At 40.9% G+C, this 22,532-nt stretch overlaps 1 protein-coding gene across 1 annotated transcript in view; it reads right to left on the bottom strand.

The window, feature by feature from the left end:
- The window catches only part of LOC122802553 (zinc finger protein 420-like), a 128,785-nt gene that overhangs the window by 90,415 nt on the left and 15,838 nt on the right, over nucleotides 1–22,532 (bottom strand). The window contains exon 2 of the mRNA XM_044072214.1: nucleotides 15,959–16,085. Within this exon, the coding sequence (XP_043928149.1) occupies nucleotides 15,959–16,085 (127 nt within the window). The remainder of the gene's footprint in view (nucleotides 1–15,958; nucleotides 16,086–22,532) is intronic.

Below are 22,532 nucleotides of genomic sequence, written 5' to 3'. Positions count from 1 at the left end.
TTCAGATTCTCAGACATGTTATGGGAGGCTTCACAAAAGTGGGTGTCATCCTTGATGAAAGCATCCAGGATGGCTTGCCTAAGCTTATGCTTGAAAGGATTCCAGGCACAGAATCTCTTCCATTTATCCGAATAGGCTTTCCTGGTACTAGGCCTTCTGGCCTCCAGAATGACATCCAAAACAGCTTTGGAGAGAGGCACTGCTTACTTGACTAAGGAATTTTCCATGCAGCTAGGTTTAAGGTCTATAGCCGGCTGTGAAGTATCGGATTGTTGTGCTGAGTCAGCAGATGTGGGATTTGAGGCAAAAATCCAGGGTGGTTCTTGTGCTAAGTTCTTTAAGACTGGGTACCAGTGCTGGCTTGGCCAGTCTGGTGCAATCAAGATCATCTTTGGCTCTTCTTGCCTGGCTTTTATGAGTACCTTTGGAAGGAGAGGTAGAGGTGGAAAAGTGTATACTTGTAGGTTTTTCCAGCTGAATGAGAGGGCATCCACTTTCCATGCTTGTGGACGGTAACTCCTTGTGCAGAATTTCTGTAGTTGGCAGTTCACTGGGGATGCAAACAGATCTATGTCCGGGCTCCACCATTTCTGTGTTATCATTCTGAATATTTGTGGATTCAATTCCCATTCGTGGAGATCCATGATGTTTCTGCTTAAGTCGTCTCCCAGTGTGTTTTTCTCTCCTGGCAGGAATTCTGCTTGCAGATGAACTTGATAGTTTAGAGCTGTGTTCCACAAGGTGATGACTTGTCTGCAGAGGGGGTAGGAGTGAGTGCCCCCCTTCCTTATGTACCACATAACTGTGGTGTTGTCTGCCTTTAGTAATAGTTGTCCTGGATGCAGCAGGTTCTTGAAAGCTATAAGGGCATTTTGTACAGCTAACATCTCTTTTTGATTGATGTGAAGATGCCTTTGTTCTGTGGGTCACTCGCCCTGAATACATTTTCCTGCCATGTGTGCTCCCCAGGCGTAATCTGATGCATCTGTTGTCAGTGTCTGCCTGGCTGTGGGTTGAGTAAAAGGCTGTCCCTTGTTGAGGTGACAAGCTTGAACCCACCATCGAAACTCCTGTTGAAGGCAAGGAATTAGTGGTATAACTGCTTCCAAACTTTGACAGTGTTGAGACCATACACTCTTTAGGTACCATTGTAGTTTCCTCATATGCAGTCTGGCATATGGAATTAGTAGTATGCAAGATGCCATGTAACCCAAGGCCTGCAGAATTTTTCTTGCAGGGAATTGGGCCTTTTTTGCCATCAATTGAAAGTATTGAGTCAGTTGTCCATGCTTGTCTGGCGTGAGATAAGCCATCTGGGCCATTGTGTTCAAGCTGACACTCAGGAATATTATCTCTTGTGAGGGCACTAGTTTTGATTTCTTTTCGTTTACTGTGTACCCCAGGCAACTTAATAACTTTTTTACGAACGCCAGATGCTTTAGAAGAATGTCCTTGCTCTCTGCTTGAATCAGGCAGTCGTCCAGGTACGGATAAATTTGAATTCCTTTCTGTCTGCAAAATGCAATTACTGGTGCCAGGCACTTTGTAAAGACCCAGGGAGCAGTAGATAAGCCAAAGGGCAGTGCAGAGAATTGATAGTGCATTGAACCAGCTATGAATCTGAGGTATCTTCTGCAGTTTTGTCTGATAGGGACATGCAGGTATGCCTCCTTGAGGTCCAAGGTCACAAGCCAAGCTTTCTTGCCCAGCATGGGAAGAAGCTGCTGTAGTGTCAACATTTTGAATTTCAGAACATCCAGGTAAGTGTTTAGAGAAGAAAGATCCAGAATGGGCCTCCAGGCTTTGCCCTTTCTGGGAACCAGAAAGAGTCTTGAGTAAAATCCTTGTCCTTGCTCCTGTGGTGGTACCTTTTGAATAGCTCTCATTTCCATGAGTGCTGTAATTTGTTTTTGAGCCTCTGCCCATTGATTTGGTGGCAGATATGGCATTCCTTTTAACCTTGGCAGAGTGTGAAAGTGGAACCTGTAACCTTGAGATACAATGTTGAGAACCCATTTGTCTTTGGTGATCCAATGCCAATTGTGATAGAAAAGTGCCAGTTTTCCTCATAAGGGGGCTGCCAAGAGAAAGCTGTTTGGCAGCTGTAGTGGGAAGTCATTGAGGCTGTTTTTTATATGGTTGGGGCCTGACTTCCCCTTCTTTTTGGCCTGGTGCACCCCATTGTCGAGGCCTGGTTGACCTCTAACTCTTGGACATCTGTATCTGCCCCTTTGAGGTCTGTCTGTAACTGGAAAGGACCAATTCTTTGTTGGCCAATTTCTGCTAAATCGAGGAGGCTGAACCTGTAAGAAATCCTTCACCGTTTGCATAGATTTTGCCTTATCCTCCATCTTCTTTAATACCTCTTCTGCCTTAACTCTAAATAACACATCCCGCTGCAAGGGTGCATCCAAAAATTTTGCTTTAACATAATCTGGTAACGTATGTTCTTTTAACCAAGCATGTCTTCTAATGACAGAGCCTGTAACTGCTGCTCTACAGGAGGCCTCTAAAAATTCAAAACCACATTGCAAAGTATGTTTTCTCACTTGTTCAGCTGCATGCAATAAATCCTGCATTTTTTAAAATTAGGAGGATCTGAATCTGGAAGCATTTTTTGTTTCAAATGAGACATCAAAAATTGCTGATATTTTAGCATGTGAAACTGGCAATTTAAGGCTCGCATTGCTAAAGTTGCAGACGTATATACTTTCTTTCTCCATCTGTCTAATGCTCTGTAATCTCTGTCAGAGGGAACTGGGTTTTTTGCTGATGAGGCCTTAATCCCTTTGGGTCCCTGAGAAATAGTTTCAGGGTCAGCAACAGGGCTTTTATACAGAAATTTGTGTGAGTCAGGGACGCTATAAAATCTGTCAGGTTTAACTGGGGCTGGAGGTAAGGAGTCAGGATTTAAGCTGGATTCAGTATACACATCATCCACAATATCTAACACTGGCAGAATAGCAAGGGGTCTGTGTTGAGGTAATAAAAGGAAGTCTCTGAGCCTTTTCTTGGATTCTGAGTAATCCTGGCCTTCCCAATGGAAATGCTCCCTCATGGTATGTAAGGTTTCCCCAAAGGAGTAGTCCTCAGGCGGAGTAGCTGATGGAATTGATTCCTCAGCATCAGAATCCTCATAAGGGGATAAAGAATATCCTAGGTCTGAGAATGAATCTGGAGAAATGGACACCTGGTCGGATGATTCATAGTCTGCATCCTGTCTGGGCCTTTAATCAGGACAGGGGTGGGACCCCTGATCAGGGTGATTAGGTCTTCGGCCATTTTGAGCATTTGTTTCTTAGGCATGGAGGCCTGTCCTGGAGAATGCTGTATTTGTTTCTTTGTTTTTAAGGGTGGCTTAGACTTAGCAGAGGGTTTAATGCTTAACTGAGTAGGTCTGAAAACACCCTCTGAAGCTGTGGATTGCTCAGCTACTTTGGTTCCCTCTGAAGGGTTAGTTTCGGGAGGCTGAAAAACTAGTGCATCTGAAGGCCCAGCCAGCTCCACGTGGGAGTCGGAGGCGGCCTGTAGTTCTGCAGAAGCGGTCGTCAAGGACTGCGAAGGCGCCTCGCTGAAAACCGGAGACCGGCCTAGAAGAGGCCTCGTCGTCAGTTTTGGGTCTCGGATGCCTGTCCTTGTCTTTGTGCTTTTTATGTATTCCATCGTCAGAAGTTCCGATGGCATGGTGTAATTGAATTTTCTGCTAAAATAATGTCGAGCAAAATCAATACGACGTTTAACTTGAGTTTAACTACGTTTAACGCTTGTTAAACTTAGCCCAAAACTGACAACCAGTAACGTTGTGGTCTGGGCCTTGGCATGGGATACAATAGGAATGGAAATCCTTATGAGGTATTTGCTTCTCACAAGAAATACAGTTATTAACTTTTACTGACATCGGTCTGAGGCAAGAAAATGTTTCCCCAACGGGGTACTTAGCTTTGTAGAAGACTTCGGTTCTGGATTTGGAATGAAAATCTCAGGAGTCGGCCGACCGGCACTTGCGAACTGCTTTTGCTTCAGGCACTGCGCGGCAAGAAAGACTGAAGAAAATTGGGTAGGCTGCATCTCATATATCCCTGTCGCACTGACGTCAGGGAGGAGGCGACAGCAACCAATGCCAGACCAAGACTTTGGAACTTAGGCAGACTGGGGAACCGCCTGATGGCAGGATAACCCAAGTGTAATGACTGCAGCAGTGTAACATGATGAACATCTGTGTGAAACTTTCCTTTGGTGATATTTTCAATATTTCCTGTGGCTGAAACTCTGGTGTTTATTGTAAATAGATATTTAGTATTCTCATGGTCTTTTATTATTAAATATATTTAAACTTCTCACTGTGGCTGGTCCTTTTAGAAGAATACTTATGTTTTAAGAGTATCTGTATATACTTATTTGGTGATAATTCTGGCCACTCCTGAATGCCATGCTGTTTGGTAAACATTACCATTTGTATTAATATTAACTTCACTCAGTATAAATGGATAACCTTTTAAGAGCCTTATAGTAACTGACTGGTGGCAGTGAAACGACCTTATATTCAGGACAGAAGGTGGCATAGCTAGTAAATCCGGACCAGCCTTTTGTGTGTGTGTGTGTGTGTGTGTGTGTGTGTGTGTGTGTGTGTGTGTGTGTGTGTGTGTGTGTGTATGCAAATTAAACCTCAAAGTGTGTGAGTGTCAGCTACTTGGGGCGGGGACATGAAGCACTGGTTTCACAGTGACAGTGGGAAGCCCTATGGGGACCTGGGAAGAGACAGACATAGAAAAATCCAGACCACAGGCTGAGTGTGTTCCCTGTGTCCTCTTAAGGGAAATTATGCTGAATGCAGACAGTTCTGCATCTGGAAATACTGAGTGTATCCATTTGTACTGCAAGTGAAAGTTCCTCTTCAGTGTCAATCGTGAGGATACAAATTCCTTAATTACTGGCCCAGAGTGGGAACGTTACACCTTGACAAAAAATTTGTTGACTCCAACTGCTACCACTGAGGCTTCACTGGGAAATTCAAAAATATCACACCATGTAAGTTAGCCAGGTTCAGCTTTGAGTGTAAACACTAATGTGATGAAGTGATGCAGACAACCTGCAATGCAATTATAGATGGACTTTACAAGATGATTTTCTCAATGATGTCTGGCCTCTGCTTCAGTCAGTGCACACAGCACCTTTCACAACCACCATCATTGAGGAATTAATGCAGGCCTTAGGTTCCTTTCCTTGCCTCCTGTGTGGCCAGAATGAGGAACAAGCATTTGTGGCACTATTTCCCATTGAGCTCACTTTTTCTAGTGTGTGTGTGTGTGTGTCTGTGTGTGTCTGTGTGTGTCTGTGTGTGTCTGTATCTTTAGTCTGTACAGGCAGTGCCACTGTGGTTGCCAGATAGCGATCTGACAAGTGCAACAGCATTTCAAAGGTTCTGGTGTTTTAGGCACTAGATGCAAGAACTTTTCTGGGATGAATATTAGAAACAATATATGTTTGAGTGACAGGCAAATGAGAACTGATGGTCAAACTGAGTGGTACAGGTGCTAAGTGCATCCTCCTTCTGCAGAGTGTGGTGTTATGAAATGTGACATCCAGAGGCATGCACACCAGTAGCACTGGGAAAAAATAAAGTTCTAGGTTGTGTCATGTGAAGAATATCAGAACAAGAAATAATAATAGCTACCTACTGCAAAAGGTCAGTGAAGTCAAATCACCCATCTATACAACAATCCACGGTTAAAAGGGATTTTCTCAAACTTGAAGAGGGTCTTTAGGGAAGACTGACAAATTTAGAAACTGTACACAAGCAACATGTTTGAAACATTAAAAAGTAAAATGCAACACAAGCCATAGACAAAATAAAGGACAATATACAGATAGGGAAAATACAGTATTTAAAGGGTTTAGCAGGAAAGAAAGAGTAAAAGATATTTTAGGACAGAACTCAAACAAATGTGTGAAAATGTTTAAAAGGCTTACCAAGTAGTTCCGTAGTCACATAAAAATCCACATTTCCACTGCAGCATTGCTGATTTAAGACTGAAACAGCGGGAGAGAATTGGCAAGATAAAAAGAAGATTGTCTTCATAGGTTCATAGGTTCATACTAGACTATCTGCCCTAGGGCATTTATAAGCCTAGCCAGAATGTGTTTGGCTTTTGCCACCCATTTTACATGAATTTTGCTATGCCCTTTTTCGAGGTTAGTATACTCTGCCTCTGTCTAACAGTGACACAGAAGTGATACCCGGGGTAAACCTACAATCTCCCATCCAATCATCAAGATTCCTCTTGAAGAGAGTCAATGAGGGACTCTGCCTCACCTGGACTGGGATTTTATTCCAGAGTGAAGGAAGCCTCTGGGTTATGAATCTGTCCCTCCAGCATGTCCTATTTATTTCAGTGCTGAGGTTCAAGTCTCTTGAGCGCGTAGCTCGATGGGATTTGGATTTTCTGAGGTGCAGCATGTCCATTAATTCCGGGTTGGACATGGCTTTATACATCAGGCACAGATCGCCTCTGAGCAGGCGGTATGCCACTGAGTAGAGCTGGAGTTTCTTTAACTGGGCAGCATATGGCATCTGTTTGAGCCCTTTGATCCTCTTGGTGAGGTACTTTTGGGGTCTTTCCAATTGCTGCAGGTGTCTGGTAAGGTACATCCCAAAAGGGGCATTGTACTCAATTATGAGCCTGATGAGGGATGAGTAAAGAGGCATGATGACCTCCCCTGATCTAGATGTGAATCCCTTCATGATTAGGTGGGCTATATAAAATGTTTTTCTAACCACTTTGGCCACGTGGTTGTCAAATGAGAGATTGCTATCAACTTGGGTACCCAGGTCCCTAATTACTTCTTCCGTACTTAATGGATTACCACCTATGTGGAAATTTGTGGGCACTTTGTTTTTGCCAAAGGGATGACTATACACTTTTTGGCGTTTAGCTTGAGGCCATGGCTCTGGCACCAGTTGTCTGTTTCTATGAGGCCCTTTTGTAGGATGCTTGTGTCGGCTGGAGAGTCGATTATGGCGCCCAGTTTGCAGTCATCTGCGAACTTGGTCAGCCACAGTCCTTCCGTGTTAGCCTGTACCTCCGAGAAATATATACCGAACAAGAGAGGTCCCAGGACTGAGCCTTGTGGGACGCCACTTGTAACTGGTTTGGAGTCTGACATGGCTCCAGCAATTCTAACCATGTGGGTTCTGTCCTTGAGCCAGTTTGCAACCCATCTAGTGACATAGGGGTTTATATTTAAGCTTGTGAGCTTATCTATAATGCCCGAGTGGGGTATTGTATCAAAGGCTTTTGCAAGGTCCAGGTAGGCTGTGTGGACCACCTTCCCCTCGTCAATGGCCTTGGTGACTGTTTCAAAGAAATTGACCAGGTTTAAGAGGAAGGATCTGCCCTTAACAAAGCCAAACTGGGTTGGATCCAGTGTCTGTAGGTCCCCAATATCTTTATTTATGAGGTCCATGATGATCCTTTCCACAGCTTTGCAGACCAAGCTAGTCAGGCTTATGGGGCGATAATTTCCAGGATCTGTTGAGGCACCACCTTTGTGGAGCGGGACCACTGTAGCTGTACGCCACTCTTTGGGTACATATCCTGTAGTAAGGCTGAGACTGAACAGTAGTTTTATGTTTGGGTTTAGTTCTTCTTGGAGTTCATGTAGGACGCAGCCCGGGACACAGTCTGGTCCCATTGATGCTGTGTTTTTTGCTTTGGAGAGGGTGGCTCTTACCTGAGCATCTGAGATGTCAGGGGGGCAGCACTCTGCTGGGATAGATATTTGCCCTTTTGGTGGGGAAAGGGGGGAGAAGTTTGCGCTGAACCTGTCAGCTAGGATGTTGGCAATGTCTGTGGGTTCGGTGTATTTTTTGTCATTTTGGACTAATTCTGAGCATATCTGGGAATTCCCACCCAGGTTCCTAACATAACTAAAGAAAGCCTTGTGATTATCCTTAGTGTCCTGAGAAATTTTTCTCTCGAAGCTGGCCTTAGACAATTTTATGAGTGCCCGTAGTTTTTTGCTAATACTGATCAGAGATGCCTTCCCTTTTTGAGATTTTGCTCTATCATGTAGTAGCTTCCTCCTTCTATTGTATAGTTTGTTTATGGCTGGGGTCCACCAGACAGGACGCCTAACCTTGGAGGATTGGGTCTTGGTTTTATTTGGGATTGCATGATCCATGCATTCCTGAAGGTGTTCATAGAATGCGTTTATAAAGGATTCTGCGGTCTGGGCTGTATATATTCCACAGGCCCGGGGGCTTTGAAGGATTCCATCTCGGTTTTGAGGAGTGTGAAATTTGCTTTAGAGAAGATTTTCACTATGGTTTTCTGGGCAGGCGCTGGGGTCGGGATGTGAATATCTAGTGAGATTAGTTTATGGTCTGATCTTACCAGTGAGGGATACACTTCTGGTCTGGAGCATAGAGTCCCCATGTTGGTGATGATCAGGTCCAGTATGTTTTCCCCTCTTGTGGGAGTGGCAACAAGTTGTTCCATAGCATTTGAGTTTATAAATTCTAGGAACCTTTGGGCTAGGGTGTTGGAGCTAGAGTAATGCTCCCAGTCTATGTTAGGGTAGTTGAAGTCACCCAATATAATGGTGTTTGGAGAGACCTTCATATTTTCCAGTGTTCTCAGGAAGGCCAAGTGGGGTTCCTGGGTTTGGGAGGGTGGTCTGTAGCAGGCTATAAACTGGAAGGCAGTTTTACCCACTGTTAGTTGCACATGGATAGTCTCTGATGCTTCGTGCTGCACCACCAACCTGGAGGTGTGGGTATCTTTGACGAATATTGATACTCCCCCTCCTTTTGTGGTTCGGTCCAAATTTTGGGGCCGAAAAACATGGTATGAGGTATAACCTGGTAGTGCTGGGGTGCTCTCGGGAGCCTTGAACCAGGTTTCTGTTACTGCACAGATATCGATGTTCTCCATGCTAAGGAGAGTTTCGAGTGCATACATCTTGAGGTTTAGACTTCTGGCGTCGAGTAGCATTACTCTTAGTTTCTTATCCCTTGTGATACCTATGGAGGTGGGTTTGTCTTTTGAGCCTTGCCTAAAAAAGGCACTATGGGGGTGGCAAGAGCCTTTGCCAATATCCGAAAGCCCAGGGTGACAGGTGCAAGCCGTCCCTAGCGAAGCATCGTGGCTTGTCGAGCATGTCATCCCAGGCAGACAGGCATTGGATCCCCTTTGAATGACACCAATACTTAAGCCAACTGTTGAAATTGATCATCTTGTCTTCATATTGTGGCATCATTCTTGGTGAGGGTAAGATGCTACTCAAGGTCAGGGTCATACCGGCCTGGGCTACATGCTCAGAGAGCTCCTCTATGTCTCTTTTCATGTAGTCCAGGGAGGTACGTCTCAGGTCATTCACACCAGCATGGACGATGACTGAGTCATATTTGTACTTACCTTGGAGTGACCTGAGTGCTTGTGTTATGTGGCGGATCCTAGCGCCCGACAGGCAACTCACTGTGACCTTCTCCTTGTTCAGCCTGGTGAGCGGGACGTCAGTGTGCTTGACGATAGAGTCACCTATTACAAGTGTATCAGGTGTGTTGTTTAGCCTTAAGGGCTGTGACTGTTCGGCACACTGGCTTTGTGAGCTATGTGTTGCTGGTGTTTTGTTTTGGGGTAGCGGTTGCTTGGGTGTCTGCTTTGGAGGTCTCTGCTGCTTAGGCAGATTTTTATTTAGAGCCTCTGAGTATGTTTTTGTGTGTTTATGTGTTTGGTTTGCTGTCGTGGTAGGTCTTTGTGAAACTGGAATTGTAGTGAGTGTGGTTTCCTTCTCCTCCTGACTGGTTATGCCAGTACTGAGTTGAGAGAGCTTATCCTCCAGTTTGGCTATATGGTTGCATCTCTCACATGTGTTGGAATTTGTTGGGAGGAGGAGAGGGCTGTCTGTGTACATGAGGCAGTTATAACATTGCCTCAAGATTCCCAGATTCACCAGCTGGACCAGAGAGGAGATTGACAACTGACCTTTGGACATGCTAGAATAGTATTGGGAATTCCTTTATAATTGAAAAAAAGGGCCAATGGGGAACAAAGTACTTAAGGGGAGTTTGTGAGGGTGTAGTGCTTTTAAATTTTTAGTGCTGACTTATATAACTGCTTTAGTGAGCAAGTGCCAGGCTTTAGAGTGGAAATTGGGTGTTTATTATGAGAACTAGATCATTAAGCTGATCTTCCTTCTCATGACAAATCCCTGGAAAACCCTATGCACAGTGCTTCAAAATTTGGAATTAAGTAGATTCTCAGCAGAAAAAATACAGATTACACCCAACCATGTACTTCTGTAGGGAGATATGGGACTTTGCAAATCCACTGTGTAGTTGTTTTGTGAACCTACAGAAGGCTTATGACCCAATTTCCCCAGCATATGCTATGACAGGTCCTGGGAAGAATGGGGCACCAGGGCTCTGGTGAATGTTACTGTGTCCATTAGTGAACACAATTAAGCACAGTCTTTAATCCTAGTGGCCAAGTCTACAGCATCTCTTTTCCAGGTGAGCTTTAATGCATCATATTTTTTCATTCAGTTTACAGCAGTCTGCAACATTTTTTTTTGGACTGAAGTCTAGACTGTATGCTGTACAGCTGTAATTCAGTAGTGTTTGTACAATTTGGATGTTCAGAATAAGCTCCACACATCTTAAAAATTCTAGTAGTTTGTTCAACTGCTTTACTGGCAGAAAATGGTGATTTTAGACTAAAGAATCCCACTTCAGCTTGAATAAAATAAGCTGCATGACATCTGGAAAAAATAAAGTTATGATTTGGACTCTGTACTAAACTTTTAAAATGAACACACATCCTTATAGTTGACATGCACTTCACTAGCACAGCAAGGGACACTGGTATGGAGCTCAGAGAAGAAGATCTGAACACGGATGAAAGTAAGCATGCTTTAATAGATAGGCTTGATGCTACGCTTTTGAAAAAAAAGAAATAGATGTGATTTACAAGCCATAATTTAAATGCCCTAGAATTATAAGGAAAAAGTCTTTATAACAAAATATAAATTCATTTTGACTAAAGATGCATAAATATAATATGATTTTCCCAGAAGTAATTCATACTTTAAGCTAAGAATATCGCATGCTTAAATGTGAAAGACAAACAGATGAAATTAACAGCATGTATTAAACTCACTTTTCCTCAAAGTCAGCTGTAAAGTGAGTTTTTGCATTAAACGGATTGAGACTGAAATGGCCTTAACATAAGTAAGGTCACAGTATGGGCACAGAGCAGAAATGAAGCAGCAGGTTTATTTATTTATTCAGTGTTGATTATCGAGGTACAGTACTGATCAAAAGTGACCCACTGCAGGCTCAGTCTGGGCTGCAAGCAACACATAATCAAAACACAGTGGGAACACCAAACAATCCCCAGTAAATCACTCACTATAAATCAAATATAAATTAAATTTGTGGTCATATTTGGGTAGAATGACGACTTTTAAGGGCCCTACTGGTCATTAGCCTAGTATAAATCCTATGATGAATAAAATGATGAAACATGGGACATGAAATAAATCAGTAAGACCACCACTAGTGGGTATGAAACCATTAGATGTCTATGGCCGGAGATTCAAATGCACTGTACAGATGTATGCAAAATTCTGTTTACCTTCTACCTAGAGTGTGAGAAAAAACAGAGTTAATTAACTCTCTTTTTTTGGGGGGGGGGGGGATAATACTCTCAAGCATTTATATTGAGCTGAAACAAGCATAGCATGATATTGCCTAGAAGACCTTGGTGCCCACATCTATGTAAGTGCTGTCTGTCTGAATAGTATTTTATGACTAAACACAGCTATGGCTTCAGGAATCTTTAAATTTTAGTCAGCTAAGTTACTTAGCTATTAGGTGTATGTGTGACAGGTTGCTTATGTGTGTGTTTAACCTCTCACTCACCTCAGGTATTATACCTGTGTGTATTTATTGTAACAATAATGATGTACTGCCTACAGTGAGAATTCTTGTTGACATGACTCATACTTCTGAGCATGTCCACCATAAAATTTAATGTAAAACTTCAAAAGACACAAAACTTTGGAGACAACCCTATCACATGGTTTAAAAATGACCTTGCAGAAAGATCCTTTTAAATTTATGCAGACAATCAATACTCTGAAAAATGGTATCATCAATACAAAGGTACCTCAAAGCTCATTTCTATACCTTCTTCATCAATACAAAGGTACCTCAAAGCTCATTTCTAGACCTTCTTCTTTTTTCCCTATTCATCAATGATATAACTGAAGACCTAGCAACACTTGATCGCACATCATATGCAGATGATACAGTACTCCAAGAAGTCAATAAATCACATATGGACCTATAGCCAACTACAAATAAGTTTCTCCAAAACATGTCATTGCGCAAACACTAAAACTTCTATGCAGTTTAGCAAAAATAAATGTAATGTTATTCACTTTGTTCCAAAAATTATTTACCTTATCATCTTACTTAAAGACACTAACAGAATTAATATCCCCTAACTTGTCTGGAATGGAAATACATAAGCATTATCCTTGCCCCATCTCTCAACTTCAAAACCCACACTGATAACATCATGAGTAATACACTATCTCCTGCAGCCTGCAGCCAGGAGAGTCATCACTAAAAATGCACTCCTACCTAAAAATGAATATAACTTATCCTTACTTTGCCTTCACGCTTCCTGCAATACTAAAATGATTCAGGATGTAGAAATCAAAATTTGTTTGTATCCTTAGGATGATTCTGATAAAGATCCAAAGAGAGCAGTGTTCTATCCCAGTTAACAAAATTAAATAACTTGTTGGACATCTGGTTAGCTCACAGATAGGACCCATGAAGTCAGGATTGGTGAGACCACTTCCACCAATGCACCAGTCACCAGGGGAGTACCTCAGTCCTCTGTGCTGGCCCTACTCCTGTTAAGACATCTACTTCTCAGAAGTCACAGCTAATGTCAATGGCATTTGGCTCAACAAGATCACAGATGGCTGTAAATTGGGAGCTTTCATAGATTCCCCTCATGATTCCAATATCTTGCAATAGGGTCTAACACAGACAAATGACTGGTGCCAAAGCCATGGTTTAAAAGTTGATGCTAAGAAATGCATTATAATTCCCTTTGGGAAATTGTCCACCCAAGTTACATCAATAAAATACCCAAAAGAGTTGACCTAGTACTCAGGGGTCATCAATACAAAGGTACCTCAAAGCTCATTTCTAGACCTTCTTCTTTTTTCCCTATTCATCAATGATATAACTGAAGACCTAGCAACACTTGATCGCACATCATATGCAGATGATATAGTACTCCAAGAAGTCAATAAATCACATATGGACCTATAGCCAACTACAAATAAGTTTCTCCAAAACATGTCATTGCGCAAACACTAAAACTTCTACGCAGTTTAGCAAAAATAAATGTAATGTTATTCACTTTGTTCCAAAAATTATTTACCTTATCATCTTACTTAAAGACACTAACAGAATTAATATCCCCTAACTTGTCTGGAATGGAAATACCTAAGCATTATCCTTGCCCCATCTCTCAACTTCAAAACCCACACTGATAACATCATGACTAATACACTATCTCCTGCAGCCAGGAGAGTCATCACTAAAAATGCACTCCTACCTAAAAATGAATATGACTTATCCTTACTTTGCCTTCACGCTTCCTACAATACTAAAATGATTCAGGATGTAGAAATCAAAATTTGTTTGTATCCTTAGGATGATTCTGATAAAGATCCAAAGAGAGCAGTGTTCTATCCCAGTTAACAAAATTAAATAACTTGTTGGACATCTGGTTAGCTCACAGATAGGACCCATGAAGTCAGGATTGGTGAGACCACTTCCACCAATGCACCAGTCACCAGGGGAGTACCTCAGTCCTCTGTGCTGGCCCTACTCCTGTTAAGACATCTACTTCTCAGAAGTCACAGCTAATGTCAATGGCATTTGGCTCAACAAGATCACAGATGGCTGTAAATTGGGAGCTTTCATAGATTCCCCTCATGATTCCAATATCTTGCAATAGGGTCTAACACAGACAAATGACTGGTGCCAAAGCCATGGTTTAAAAGTTGATGCTAAGAAATGCATTATAATTCCCTTTGGGAAATTGTCCACCCAAGTTACATCAATAAAATACCCAAAAGAGTTGACCTAGTACTCAGGGTCATCAATACAAAGGTACCTCAAAGCTCATTTCTAGACCTTCTTCTTTTTTCCCTATTCATCAATGATATAACTGAAGACCTAGCAACACTTGATCGCACATCATATGCAGATGATATAGTACTCCAAGAAGTCAATAAATCACATATGGACCTATAGCCAACTACAAATAAGTTTCTCCAAAACATGTCATTGCGCAAACACTAAAACTTCTACGCAGTTTAGCAAAAATAAATGTAATGTTATTCACTTTGTTCCAAAAATTATTTACCTTATCATCTTACTTAAAGACACTAACAGAATTAATATCCCCTAACTTGTCTGGAATGGAAATACCTAAGCATTATCCTTGCCCCATCTCTCAACTTCAAAACCCACACTGATAACATCATGACTAATACACTATCTCCTGCAGCCAGGAGAGTCATCACTAAAAATGCACTCCTACCTAAAAATGAATATGACTTATCCTTACTTTGCCTTCACGCTTCCTACAATACTAAAATGATTCAGGATGTAGAAATCAAAATTTGTTTGTATGCTTAGGATGATTCTGATAAAGATCCAAAGAGAGCAGTGTTCTATCCCAGTTAACAAAATTAAATAACTTGTTGGACATCTGGTTAGCTCACAGATAGGACCCATGAAGTCAGGATTGGTGAGACCACTTCCACCAATACACCAGTCACCAGGGGAGTACCTCAGTCCTCTGTGCTGGCCCTACTCCTGTTAAGACATCTACTTCTCAGAAGTCACGGCTAATGTCAATGGCATTTGGCTCAACAAGATCACAGATGGCTGTAAATTGGGAGCTTTCATAGATTCCCCCCATAATTCCAATATCTTGCAAGAGGGTCTAACACAGACAAATGACTGGTGCCAAAGCCATGGTTTAAAACTTGATGCTAAGAAATGCATTATAATTCCCTTTTGGAAATTGTCCACCCAAGTTACATCAATAAAATACCCAAAAGAGTTGACCTAGTACTTAGGGGTCTGGCAACATACGTAGACAGTAATCTGATCTTCAAACATCATACAACAAAGATAGTAAGAAAACTTTCTATGTCACCCATCTTATAGGTAAAGGTATAGCATCCAGGTCAAAGGAAGTTATAGTACCACTCTACATAGCCCTTATCAGACCCATCATTGAGTTCAATGCCCCCTTTGGCATTTACTTAACCAGACACCTGCATGCCAGCAAAGTTCCTCACCAGGGAATCTAGGACGCGAATACCCTGTCCTACATGTATCGCCTAAATTCCTTATTGCTGTACCCAGTATCTTACAGGCTGCTGAGAGGCAATCTATGCCTGTCTTATAAGGCATCCACAAATCTAGCCCTGATGGATCTTTTGCACATCTGCAAAACAAACAGCACTAGAAACACTAGATCCAAAAATATGAATTTCACTTGTGACAAACAGAAAATGTTGGAGGGACAGATATGTGACTCAAAAGATCCCCATTTTATGGAATAGGCTCCCCATCCATGTGAAGCACAGTTATATTTAATTTCACTGAAAGCTAACAATATAAAACCAAAAGTAGGTGGGGAGGCTATTCCCCCACACCCCCCCCCTAACTTATATATATAATTTGAGCTTTCAGCGATTTAGTGTGAGTGGTTTGAAATTCAGTGAAATGAGTTTTCAGTGAATGAAAGCAGACCCATATATATATATATATATATATATATATATATATATATATATATACACACACACACACACACACACACACACACACACACACATGTACACTTACCTAGTGACAGCATGTTTTCATAATTCTGTACCATCATCTCCCTGTGAAGCATCCTCTCCTGTTTACTTAACATCTTCCATTCTTCTCTTGAAAAAGTAATTGCAACATCCTCAAAGGACTCTGGCACCTGAAACACACAGGACATATTTAATATGTCTTGGTTAATTCACACACTGTGAGTTCTGAAACTTTACTAAAGAATGTCCTAGACATATTTAAAATAAGAGGTTTTAAATGTAAGAATGTAATCATTCATTCCATCCTCATAGGAAAAGGAAAACACATTTTTCTCTTTCTATACAACTGAAGAAAGTTTGCCAAAGATCATGAATGAAGAATAGGGATAAATACTCTTTTCTTGGTTTTGACTCAAAATATTTTGCAGTCTGGCAATGCAGAAAACTTTAAGCTATTCTTCCTGAAAAAAAAATGATATCATATAGAGGTTTTGACGACATAAAGTATGCATGCAATGCAGATATGTTGCATTTGACAAGACTCCAGTACGAAAGCTCAATATAACAATCAGACACAAAACATTGACAGGGAGGGTTCGTTCTTGGGTTGTCTCATTTAGTATAGTCTGATACGTCACTTGTGCTGTGGGAGCTTTAACCTCCTCATTAACTATGACTTCCTCGGAGAGCATGAAGCAGTTAAAAGAAACTTATAAACATTACAAACAAACATTTATAATCAACATCTGTGCTTTTTTCCTGCTAAATGGCCTTTGATTTTCAGAGGGGTATAATCTACCTCTCAACTGTACAGATTTTCACAGAATTTCCAGATTTTTGCCTCATATTTTTGGTCCACTTTTCATAAAATTGTGATTTTCTGGCAAATTAGTGGCAAATCATTAAATATTGAAGTCAGAAAATAATGACAGACATTTGAGTTTCAGACTTCATACCCTTCAGAAATTTCATGCTAATGCAAAACCTGTTATTCTATCAATTTTCTAAGTTTGTAAGAGCAATACCTAAACATTGTCTGTATTTTTGGGCCTTTGTCCCACTTTTATTTATGGCTTTGACAGATTTTTTGCTCTAAGATGTTGAGATGTATTATGCTCCAACAACATTGTTTGCTAATTAATGTAGTAAGGGTTGGAATAACCAGGAGTATGTAAAATGTCATCTGAAAAGATAATGGCTTGTCACCTGGTAGCTATTAACTATCCCTCTTATCAAAATGACATACTGCTTCACACCAGGAAAAGTAGCTTTTTACAGGTCTCAACACAAGGAGATGAAAAGGATATATTCCAGTAATGTGATAAAGTGGGGAATAAGAATCCAGTTACTAGTATATAGGGATAAGGTCTTGACTGGGATTCAGACAGAAAAGGGTCTATGTTTACCCATCTGACCAAAGGGGGCTACATCCTCCACACCCCCCTAACTATATATAACAACTCTGAGACTGTAATACAGTGGGGAAAAGTGCACATTTATAAAAGGTTTTGTTTAGTTTACATTATGCAGTGTGGTAATTCCTTGTTTTTGGCCAGCTATTACAGTTTGATGACTTTCTTTATGATGATATGACCGTTTGATAAAAGGGACATTCAAGGCTTAATATTCATTGAATAGTCATTTGATTAACTTTTGGTTCAATAGATAAACATAGACCCGAAAATCAAATTTGGAGTAGTGGTCCAGGCACAGAAGCATTTGGTATGGGAGGAAGGACTGAACAAATTACACTGTTTCACCATCAAAGAAAGGGAAAGGCAATAAGAATAAAAAAGATTCAGAAAACAAAATAAAAACAGAGTAATAAAAGGAAACTACTATTAATAAATTATCATAATGTGCCAGAAAATAAACAGAGAAACTCCCAAGCTTCATTTTCTAATATGTGAACAAATGGATGCAGTCTGAAACAGTGAATGCTCATATGAGCGAATGTTTTTTCAGGCTGTGAATAACAGCGAACACTTGTATGAGCAAATGTTTTTAATGGACTTTTTGCCACAAGCCTTTTGTATGGGATCATGGCATACTGGGGTAAGGGAATTTGCCCTTACCCCACTGTTGTGCAATCTCAAAGTGTTGGAATATATAATTAGTAGGGAATGTGGGGGGGGGGTGCAGATTTTATCTAAGATGTTCTTTGGTTAATCAGTACTGCAAGTATTCGATGCTGATGACAGACTCAAATAAATACATTATATGGAACAAATAGCTGTAGAACCAAAATTAAAAAAAGATAAACTTAACATACATTTTTAATAAATAAAAAGAATTCAGATGACTGGACTTTTGGCAAACATAGATTATTTGAGGCCATATTTTAAAATGGATGTATTCAACAAGAAAACTATAGATCATAAATTCGAAGATTGCCAGAATTCTTAATTTAATAATCACAATTTTGAGAGAAAGGAGATACAACTTTTCACAGCTGCATAAAATATAGTTAATAGTATTACAAATGACATTGCTAACAGTCTTGTTTCAAACTATGATATGCTAATAAAGAGGCGCTAAATCATTATCTGACTTTTGAACTTCTATGACGCCACTAAATAGGGAAAAAAGATTTGTTTTTTACTTCTGTAAATACCATCTTTGCAGAAGTTAGCTGCTACAACATACTGCCAGCCAGCCTGATTGTTACTATGATCAGAAGAATCCAGAAGTTATGGGTTTCTAGATGCTTTGAGGTGCAATTCTGAGATTTAGAAAAAAAAATTTCCTACAATGATGGCCTGAAAAAAAAAAGTCACATGACTAAGGAAAGAAACTCATTTTAACTGTTCATCTTTGCTTTCCCTGCATGATTTCTACACAGCCTTAACTGTCCAAGACCGTACTGGCACAACTGTGGAATAAATAATCTAATTAAACCAGGGGTTTGAGGGACCATGGATTATAGATGCTTTAAAGTTCATTTTAGGGCTTTTTTCAAACATGACAGCAGATGGTCAACAACCAATAGGCCTGAACAAAAAATATTAGTAAGAAAAGAAATTCAGTGTTATTTTCTTATTCGTTTAAGGAAGAAATAATTTGCATCTGACAGAAGAGCAGTTCACAATAAACTGAGAAGACAAGCTCCTGTGAGGATACATAAATCATATCTGGGAATACTAACTGTATCCCTAACCCCATCCCTACAAAAAACAAACAGTCATCTCCTGTGTATTCTTCTGACGTTATACTAGGATAAAAGTCAAGGTGCAAATGGCCATATTCATATATTTCAAGTGACTGCTGTCAAATATAATTGCACATACCTTCTCACCCCTATCCCCAAAACATCTGAGCTGTCTATGCAAATCCAAGGTGTGAAGAAGCTTCTCACTGGCAGACTGTGGGGGACAGAAAAAAGAGAGAGGATGAATAGACTGATTAAGGGGAAATTTCATTAACCAGCTTAGGCATAAAAGAAGGATGATGAATCAACCACTGAAGCTTGAGCTTGAGTTAGGGAAGAAAGGGTACCTGAAGTCCAGGGGGGATGGCAATGTTGGAGCCACAATGACCTAAAGTACCACTGAAGCTTTCTCATGTAGTGCCTGGCTAGAGCGAGCAAGAGAATGGTGGAAGCCATGAACAAAAGAACCCTGAGAAATTCCATGGCTGTGACTGAAGCCAGGAGAAGAAGCAACTGGGAAAAAGGCAGTGAGAGACGGGGCCTTGGGGGCAGGCAGAGATGCCAGCATGGGAATGATCTGAGGCCTTCAACTGAAGAAAATATGATGCTGAGAAGACGTCAGAGCTGATTTCTGAAAGTTTATGGTGAATTCCAGACTCTGCAACAGGGAAACGGTGAACTTGAGATCCTGAGGAAGAGCGTCAGGGGAAGAAGCTTTTGGAAAAGGCAATGACAGGTGCAACGTTTTTGGTGAATACCCTTGCGGCAGTAGAGAGGCCAAAAAACAAAGGAGATAACTGAAAATATGAGGAAGAAAGAGAGAAATGTAAAACTTTCCTGAAAGGGAGAGGCATAGGGATATGAAGGTAGGCATCCCTGAGATCCAGACACACCAAAAAGGCCTGGGGAGGAAGAAGAGGGAAATCAAGTCTGAGGAGACAGCATCTGAAAGGAAGGAATCTTAAAAAAGGTGCAGAGCTAGGAAAGATCCAGAATTGATCTCCAAATGCCTTCCTTTAGGAGAACCAAAAATATTCTGGAATAAAAAATCCTCCTGACCTGGCAGGATGCACTGTTTGAATAGTACCCTGAACTTTAAAGAGACTAGCGCACCTCTGGGAAAAAAGTTGTTATTCCTCAGGAGGTTAAAGAATGCCCAAAAAGGGAAGAAGAGATTTCCAACCCATAAAATATCCCTGGTGGATAATGGACAGAACACACAATTCTGTTTTGATCCTTAACCAATTTGGAAGAGACAGGGAAAAAAGTACAGTTGTGTACACTTACCATAAATGTAGATGTTCGAGTGTATTCACTGTTGCAGTCATTACATTTGGCTAATCTGCTGGCAGGTTGCCCTCAGTTGGCCTGATTAACAAAGTCTTGGGTCCTGCATCGGTTGCTGTCCCTTCTTCCATGACATCAGGTCGTTAGGGTTATAAAACATGCAGCCAACACCATTACATTAGTTTTTCTTGCCCCAGATGTCAGGTGCCCCCCAAATGGGGAGCAAAATATATAAGTAATTTAAAACACAAAAACATACCTCCAAACAAAAGCGAATACAAAAAAAAAGACATTTAAGCATAGTAAAAGAAAGTAGAAGTATAGTAAGAGAAAAACAGGGGGCTGGAGGGAGGGTAACCGGGACTGCAACAGTGAATACACTTGAACATCTACATTTATGGTAAGTGTACACAACTGTACTATGTTCTTCGTGTTTCACTGTTGCAGTCATTACATTTGGGCAGATTCCCAAAGCTATGGCTGGGAGGATGGATTTATACAGCATTAGGACCAGCTATAAGGCCCTGCAAAACAGCAGTGGCAAAGCCAGCTCTGGATTTAGAGAAAATTGGTAAGGGATAATGCTTGGTGAAAGTATGAACTGAACTCCAGGTAGCAGCTTCTAGAATATCCCTGGTAGGAACACCTCTGAGAAAGGCTGTAGAAGTAGATGCAGCCCTAGTGGAATGAGATCTGATCCCCTGGGTGGTAGGTTTTCCATGGTGCTTATAGCAGAAATTAATACAATGGCTTATCCATTTAGAAATGGTTTGTTTTGAAATAGTGTTCCCCTCTGCCCCTGCAGCAAATGCTACCAGCAGTTCAGATTTTCTTCTAGATTTAGTCCTGTCCAAGTAGAATCTAAGTTGTCTGTGTACATCCAATGAATGCAGAATCCGCTCCCCCTTGTTCTGTGGATTGGGAAAGAAAGTTGGCAAATGAATGGACTGTAAGAGCCACACTGGATACCACCTTGGGCATGAAGGATGGATTAGTCCTGAGTGACACCCTGTCCGCATGAAATATGATGAAAGGCTCCACTGCCATAAGGGCCTGTAATTCAGTTATCCTTCTAGCTGAAGTAATTGCTAAAAGGAAAGCTGTTTTCCAGGAAATAAATTTTAAGTCTGCAGTAGCAGCTGACTCAAAAGGAGGTGGAGTGAGTTTTTCCAATACAAAGTTAAGGTCCCAGGCAGGGGTTGGAGCTCTCATGGGTGGTCTCAAGTTTTTGGCCCCTCTGAGATACTGCTTTAGCAGAGGATGAGAGAAGAGGGGTGAATCTGTGTTGTAATGAACTGAAATGGCTGAGGCATGGATTTTTATGGAGGAAAAAGGCAGGCCCTTGTGAAGCATCTCAGTTAAGTATTGTAAAATCTGAGGTAAATTGGGTGCTGCTGTGCTCATCCCTTGAGACTGATTCCAGGCACAGAATCTTTTCCATTTGTCAGCATAAGATTTTCTAGTACTAGGTTTTCTCGCCTCCAAAATAACATCCATCACATGTTTGTTGAGGGATGCTAAGGGGGAATTTAAATGATTAGCCAAGCTGCATGATTCAATGTTTGGAGCTGAGGGTGCAGAATTTGGTTCTCCCCAGCCCCCCCCCCCCCCCCCCCCCACACACACACACACACACACACACACACACACACAGAAACAACAGTGACTTATATAAACACATCTGAGCAGGGACAGTTACAGTTTAAACTCAGGAGAGAGTACTAAGCCTAAGGAGAGCTACACTAAGACCCCCCCCCCCCACAGAGGCTTTCTGAGTCTCTCTGTCCTGATACATTGCATGCTTTCTTGTTGAAAAATAATGGCTTTCCAACTGATTTATTCATGTATGTACATATATACACATATACACACATACACACACATAATACATGTGTGTGTAGCTATATATATATATATATATATATATATATATATATATATATATATATATGTGGATATGTATATATGTATTATAACATATATATATATATATATACACACACACATACATATATATATATATATATATATATATATATATGTGTGTGTGTATATATATATATATATATATATATATATATATATATATATATATATATATACACACATATATACACACACCCAAAAGAGTTATGTCAATGCCTGTCAATAGTGTGTGCGAGTCGACTGATAAAAATCTGTG

This window comes from Protopterus annectens, chromosome 5.part0, assembly GCF_019279795.1.
Source record: "Protopterus annectens isolate FY-2018-M chromosome 5.part0, PAN1.0, whole genome shotgun sequence".
Lineage (NCBI taxonomy): Eukaryota > Metazoa > Chordata > Ceratodontiformes > Protopteridae > Protopterus > Protopterus annectens.
Note: the sequence above shows the minus strand (reverse complement) of the source record. Positions and strands in the feature narration are given on the sequence as shown.